The sequence below is a fragment of the Cetorhinus maximus genome, chromosome 31 (assembly GCF_964194155.1).
Source record: "Cetorhinus maximus chromosome 31, sCetMax3.hap1.1, whole genome shotgun sequence".
Taxonomy (NCBI): domain Eukaryota; kingdom Metazoa; phylum Chordata; class Chondrichthyes; order Lamniformes; family Cetorhinidae; genus Cetorhinus; species Cetorhinus maximus.
In genome coordinates this window covers 20,843,136-20,850,314 of record NC_135909.1, presented here as the reverse complement: position 1 = coordinate 20,850,314, position 7,179 = coordinate 20,843,136, and the positions used below count along the sequence as shown (strand labels likewise).

Below are 7,179 nucleotides of genomic sequence, written 5' to 3'. Positions count from 1 at the left end.
GAGATGCCATCCTATAAATCAGATAAGTTTGTGGGTAGCAGCAAAAGTTTATTTTAGTGGGTATATAAATAGCAGAGGATGGTTTCGATCCATCGACCTCTGGGTTATGGGCCCAGCACGCTTCCGCTGCGCCACTCTGCTGCCTATTGTCACTTTTTGATGAATATTAGTTTCGTGTATTAAGGAGATAAATAGTCACTTGAACATGTGTTGGGAGGATCACCTTGGCTGCACAATTCCACAGCGTAACACCAGAAACAGACAGAGAAACACACACAGAAAGGCAGCTAGAGACTGTCAGGATACACAAGATGACAGAGAAAGATGCTGAGCAAATTAACAAGATACTGAGGAGGAGAAACGAATCATTTCTGTAAACTGTTCCCAGCTGCACAGGGATGTCCCCTGTTTGTAATAATGACTCCTGTTGTGTAGCTGTGCATCCTGCTATGTAATTGTGCACCCTGTTGTGTAACTGCGCACCCTGTTGTGTAACGGTGATCTCTGTTATGGACCTGTGCCCTCTTTTTTGTAACTGTGCACTCTGTTTTATGCAAGTGCACCTGTTGTATAACGGTGCTCTCTCTGCTGTGTAACTGTGTTCTTTGTTGCGGGACTCTGTTCTCTGTTGTTCAACTTTGCTATCTGTTGTTTCACTGTTCCCTCTGTTGTGTAACTGTGCTCGCTGTTTATCTGTGACCTCTGTTGTATAACTGTGCCCTCTGTTGTGTAACTGTGCTCTCGTGTAATTGTCCTTTCTGTTGTGTTACTCCGCTATCTATTGTGTAACTATGTCCTATGTTGTTTCACTGCGCTCTCTGTTGTGTAATTGTGTTATTTGTCGTGTAACTATGCTCTCTGCTGTGTTACTGTGCTTTCTGTTATGTAGCTGTGCCACCTGTTTAACTGTGTCCCCTGTCGTCGAACTGTGCCCTTTGTTGTTTAACTGTGCTCTCTGTTGTGGAACTGTGCCCTCTGATGTGTAACTGTATTCACGATTATGTAATTGTGTACTCTGTTGTATAACTGTGCCCTTTGTTGTCTAACTCTGCTCCCTGTTATGTAACAATGCTCTCCGTTGTGTGACTGTGCCCTCTGTTGTGTGACTGTGCTCTCATTGTGTGACTGTGCCCTCCGTTGTGTGACTGTGCTCTCGTTGTGTGACTATGCCCTCTGTTTTGTAACTGTGCTTTCCACTGTGTAACTGTGCTTTCCATTGTGTAACTGTGCTTTCTGCTGTTGAGAGATCTTCACTGTTGTGTAACCCGCTTCCCTGTCGTGCAAACGTTTTCCCAGCTGCGTAAAAATGCTCTCTGCTGTTTCAAAGTTTTCCCTGTTCTGCAAAGATGTTCTCTGTTGCTCAGTGAGGGTGTTTTCTATTGGAAAATTATTTTTTTTCAGTGGCATTAATTTTCCCTGCCATGTTACTGTGTTTCATGTTGTGTTCAGATGTTCCCTCTTCTTGTGTGAAAACCTGGTTAATTCACATCTGGACTACAGTCGTCAATTGGCAGCTGAAACTGTTACCTTCTAGTGATGAATGTGATTGTGTGATACATCCTGAGAAATCTGTTATTGGAATTGAGCGAGATCTGTTCTGTATGTGTCCATCACAGATAGTGTTTGTGAATGTAGGATTCATTCTGCATCTCAGTCTCTGGAACAATTTGTGAGATCAGGGTTCCTTCTTTATGGGTCAATGCCTGGTACTATATGTGAGGGTGTGATTAATTCTCTATCAGACACTGGTACTGAATGTGAATGTTGGAATCATTCTGTGTCTATCAGACCCCATTACTGCCAGGGGAAGTGGGGTTAATTCTGTACCTGAATGTCTCCGTTATTCTTACTATTATTCAGACCTTCGGGATAGAGGATGATTTGCTTCCACTCTCTCTCTCTCTCTCTCTCTGAACAGAGTCAGTATCTGATTGCACGACAGGGCTGCAACACCCGGCTACTGCAGAGCAAGGACTTGGTTCATTTTACAACCATTTCCTGCCTTCCAGAAACAATCCACTGCTCCATGGATGGGACTGAGTGACAGAGCAGGGAGTTCTGTACAGTTAAAATTACTACTTCCCACTCTCGGGATCCACTTATGTTTTTATTTGTTCACGGGCTGTAGGAGTCGCTGGCAAGACCAGAAAATGTTGCCTCGCTCTAATTACCCTTCAGATCAGGCCCTGCTTGAGTTGCTGTTTTTAATTTTCTGTTTTTTCATAATGACTATTAATTGAAACAAATGCGATGGTCTATTTTGTATTTGCTACATCACCTTTCTTTGAATTATTATAAATACCTTTTTCTTCCGACAGGCAAAAGTTTGATAGCAGCTGAATCGAAATAGTGATTCCGTGACAAAAGTAGAAGTGCAGCCAGCTCCTTCTCACACAGTAAGTACAGTATCACTCACAGAGAGCAGAGACATCAGTTCCACAAGCACCAACAACACAGTAAGATAAGAGCAAAATAGTGCAGATGCTGGAAATCTTAAAGAAAAATAGAAAGTGCTGGAAAAACTCATCAGGTCTAACCGCATCTATGGAGAGAAAGACAGATTTAACGTTTAAGGGTCATACATACATGAAAGGTAAACTCTGTCTTTCTCTCCACAGATGTTGTTAGACCTCCTGAGTTTTCCAGAATTTTCTGTTTTTGTTAGAACTAAGTTAGTCCGGCAGTGAGCCCAAGTCTCAGGAATGTATATTCGTTCAAAAGGAGCAGGAGATTCCGTGAACCAGATGGGTTTTTATCAACGTGACTTTCAAGATTTTTTATAATTATATGTCACCAGCAGTTGTGGTGGGATTTGATCCCTCGCCTCCATAACAATATCCTGAGGGGGTCCTGATGTTTCTTGACACGGTAGGTGTGGAGAGGATGCTTCCTCTTGGAGAAGAATCTAGAACTCGTAGTCACTGTTTAAAAATAAGGGGTCGTCCATTTAAGACAGAGATGAGGAGATTTTTTTTCTCACTGAGGGTCTTGAGTCTTTGGAACTCGCTTCCTCAAAAGAGGGTGGAAGCGGATTCTCTGAATACTTTTAAAGCAGGGGTAGACTCTTGAAAGCACGTGGGTGAGAGGTTATCGAGGGTAGACAGAAATGTGGAGTTGAGGTTACAATCAGATCAACCAAGACGTTACTGAATGGTGGAGCAAACTCGAGGGGCCGAGTGGCCTATTCCAGCTCTTTATTCCTTCTGTTCTTATGTTCATTAACCTGGAACTCTAGATTCCCGCTAAGCCACCTTCTCCACGAATAAAACTGCCACCGAAACCAAACAGCCGCCGTTTAAAAAGTGCCCGTCCTATTTCTCAACTTGTGCCTGCAATAGCTGCTCCTTGACTAACTCCCCACATCCTGACTGTCCGGCTCTGTTCCCACTCCTCACTGTCCAATATCAACAAACCTGGGGAGTGGGAACTCAACCAGGAATATTCACTGCTGCTTTATGGAGAAAAAGCAGCAATGATTTTCAATAACAGCTTCTTGCCATTTCGTCTCCCTCCTCCCAGGAGGCTGCTGTTTGTTCCATTCCCCCAGGACCGGGGTCTCTCCATTGGCGGCTCTTCCGGTCCCAGGTGGAGCTGGGGGAGAGCAGCGCGCATGCGCTCTTCCGCTCCCACCCATTGAGCTCTGGTGGGTCGGAATGACGCATGCGCAGAATTTTACAACATTCCGTGAACAATTCTGCTTTGAAGCTGTTAGGGGGAAGGAAGTAAATGAGAATTTATGGTAAGGGAGAATTCATTATAAGGGAATGAATTACTTAAATTAGAATCTATAGGCAGGCCAGCGCAAATCAGTAAATCAATAATTAAACAGTTAAACCAGGTGAACCTTATACACTCTCAAACTTTGTACACCCTCAGGGTTTGCAATCACCAGCAAGGTCCTGGGAGTTAAACTGGAGTCAGAGGATGGCAATAACATAGATTAAGTGTGTTCTTCAACCGATAGGGGAAGGACAGGTGGTCCCAGTTTATATAGGAAGGCAGGTCCCTGTCTGGGTGAAAGTAGGGTCACCTTTGTACCAGAGACCTGTCTGTTTAATGTAAACCTACAAGTTGACAAGATCGGAATCTGGAGGATGTTCTTGTACGTGGCCAATACTGTTTTAATATGGTGAACACTTGTAGTTTAGCAGAGTACAGTCTCAAGCTGCATTGAGATGGTGCCCTCAATCTCGGTTGCTTCAAGGAGAGCAGCTTCGGATTCAACAAACAAATCTTGCAGCTGTCATCCCTCATGCTTGGAACTATTCTAGTAAACCTCCTTTGCACCCTCTCAAAGACTCTCACATCCTTCCAAAAATGTGGTGACTAGAAATGGACGCAATACTCTAGTTGCAGCCTAACCAGAGCTTTATAAATGTTAAACATAACGTTCCTGCTTGTAAGCTCAGTAACTCTGTTGATGAAACCATAGATCCCATCTGCTTCCCTAACTACTCCCTGAAAATCTCCTGTCACCTTCAAAGATATAAAGACTCTTGGTCCCACAGACCTTGCACAATTTTTAAACCTGGACCATTATCTTCATACTGCTTCATTTCTGTTAAAACACAGCATTATTCCTGCGTGTGGGAAAAATAATTTGTCTCAGTTACAATATCATTAAGATCTGAGACTGCAGCATCTGCCTCTCCATGAGAATCTTTCTGGACAACACCAGAATTTACAAGGATTTCTGCAACTGTCTGTGTCTCACCGCCCTCACTCCTTCCTATTACCCTAGAGTGAACATTTCCTTTATGAACACCCCTCACTGTTCCTCTGTAGATTTTCCCACAAGTATCTGTTCCCAGTCTACCTTGGCCAGATCATGCCTTATTTTACTAAAATCGAGTCTCCCCAGTCCAAAACATATTTTTGCAACTTTTCGATTTCTTTGTCCATAACAAACTTAAACTGTACCATGTTGTGGTCGTTATCACTAAAATGCTCGCCCACCACCACCTCAGCCACCTGTCCAGCTTCATCCACCAGAATTAGGTCCAGCAATGCACCGTCCCTTATTGGACCCTCTACATATTGACCTAAAAAGTTCTCCTGAACACATTTCAAGAAATCCACTCCATCCAAACCCTTAACACTATGTCTACCCCAATTAGTTTTGGCAAAGTTGAAATCACCTTTTATAATCACCCCATTTTTATTGTTTTTACCCACCTCCACAAATTGTGCACAAATCGGCTCCTCAATTTCCCGCTGACTATCTGGGGGTCTATAATAAACACCTAATATTGTGGCTGCCACTTTTTTATTCCTAAACTCTACCCACAAAGCTTCATTCGATGCCCCCTCCAATGATCAAAAGTTAATTTGCCTGTGAACAAGATAATAATTTAAACCACTTACGGGTTAACCCAGGCACAGCTGTGATTGGCTGCAGCCTCCTGAATCTGGGGAACAGACACTGTGAGCAGCTCCGGTCTCAGAGGGTTTAACAGTTACTGAGCTAGGAAACTACACCTAATCCCCGAGAATCCACAGCACAGGCCGAGAGGAGAGGAAAGCCTGTCCTGGGAGCTGTAAATCTGAGACACAGTTTGTCCTGTCAATGTGTAGATGTGAACATTGTATCAGCGAGAGTGTGTTAAAGGGGCCGGCGGGTTAGACTAATGTCACTGTGTTTGTGTGTCCGGCCTCAGCGCCAGGTTTCCGAGTCCCTCTTGTGTAAAATCACAAGATTTCCCTGTCATAGGATCGCGCTGCTCCCCGGCTCAGCCCTGAAGAGAGAACTTAAGGCCAAGTTTTCGTTAATTTCAAGATTTCAGTGGAAACACAGAGAAGAAGTCAGCGCTCGGCTGAGAGGGTGCGATCAAAGCAGCAAAGAAACGGGTTTAAATCGAAATTGCTGCCTTTAATTCGGATGGAACTTTCTCGACAACAAAGATTCGGATTTTGTTAACAGAAGGAAGCGAGTGTGGGAATCTGAAATTTCCAATTGGAACTGGAATTGGGGAGTTTATGAGGAGAGAGAAACACAGAGAGGCTGGAGGAGCCGGGAGCTGACAGCAGGTTGTCTCTGCCCCGTCCGCTCTCTGTGTTTAAGTTGCTCTGAGCCGCCACCACTGGTTTCATTTCTGATCCAGTTCTGACTGTCAGAGAGATTTTACACACAGTCTCGGATATGACTGATACTGCAGCCGCCGAAACGGCTCCTCCAGCCGCTGCCGCTCAAGTCAAATCTCCCAAGAAGAAGAAGGCGGCTTCCCGATCGAAGGCAGCCGGTCCCAAGTTAGGCGAACAGATCCTCAAGATTGTGGCGGGTTGCAGCGATCGCAAGGGGATGTCCCTGGCCGCGATAAAGAAAGCTTTGTCTGGCAGCGGTGTCGATGTGGGGAAGCTCGGCTCCCAGATCAGGCTAAGTATCAGGAGGAAGGTGGAGAGCGGCTCCCTGGTGCAGGTAAAGGGACAGGGCGCCTCCGGCTCCTTCAAAATCCCTAAGAAGGAATCCCAGGGGAAAGTGGGAAAGAAGGAGAAGAAACCAACAGCCAAGAAATCTTTAGTGAAGAAACCAGCGGCCAAGAAGGTGAAAACAAAGAAACCAGCAGCTAAGAAATCTCCAGCCAGGAAAGTAGCAGCCAAGAAATCCCCAGCGAAGAAAGCAACAGTCAAGAAAACAAGCAGCAAGAAGGCGGCAACTCCAAAAAAGGCGGTGAAGAAAGCAGCGCTGAAGAAAAAATCTCCCGCCAAGAAGCTCACGGGCGGAAATGCTTTAAAAAAAGTGGATAAATCGAAGGCCAAGCCCAAAGTGAAAGCAGCAAAGGCTAAGAAAGCAGCGCCAGGAAAGAAATGAAACCAGCCGAGCAAATTGTAAACCTCTGAACACAAAGGCTCTTCTCAGAGCCGCCCACGTCTCAGGAAAGAGCTGATCCCCGAATCAAACGTTGCTGTCCCGGCGCTGGGAGCAGGTTTCACACTGAAATGATTTATATTCAATTGAAAATTCCCGGTATCTCACTGACATGCACTATACCCAGTCCCTCCCCCACTCTGCAATAAAACAGAGCGGTGTCCGTGCCCCATTGTAACTGGGGATTTGTTCAGCTGCTCTGTCAGTTTCTGCTCGTTTCCTTTTCACAGATTCAGGATGAGAGTGTGTAAGACAGTAACCCGGGCGCAGAAACCCCGCGTTACAACTCAAAGCCCAACACATGAGTTTGTCTA

General features: G+C 45.1%; 1 protein-coding gene and 1 non-coding gene across 2 annotated transcripts; one reads left to right on the top strand and one right to left on the bottom strand.

Annotated features, from left to right (window-relative positions):
• Positions 1–69: 69 nt before the first annotated feature.
• Positions 70–141, bottom strand: trnam-cau (transfer RNA methionine (anticodon CAU)). The gene has a single exon. It is a non-coding gene; the product is annotated as a tRNA-Met (tRNA).
• A 5,998-nt stretch (positions 142–6,139) lies between these two features.
• LOC144670394 (histone H1-like) lies at positions 6,140–6,808 on the top strand. The gene has a single exon (XM_078532878.1). The coding sequence runs from the start codon at positions 6,140–6,142 to the stop codon at positions 6,806–6,808; it is 669 nt and encodes a 222-aa protein (XP_078389004.1).
• Positions 6,809–7,179: the final 371 nt, after the last annotated feature.

What these genes read in the sequence shown, in the direction of transcription:
- LOC144670394 (XM_078532878.1), top strand. Translation starts at nt 6,140, where the DNA reads ATGACTGATACTGCAGCCGCCGAAACGGCTCCTCCAGCCGCTGCCGCT.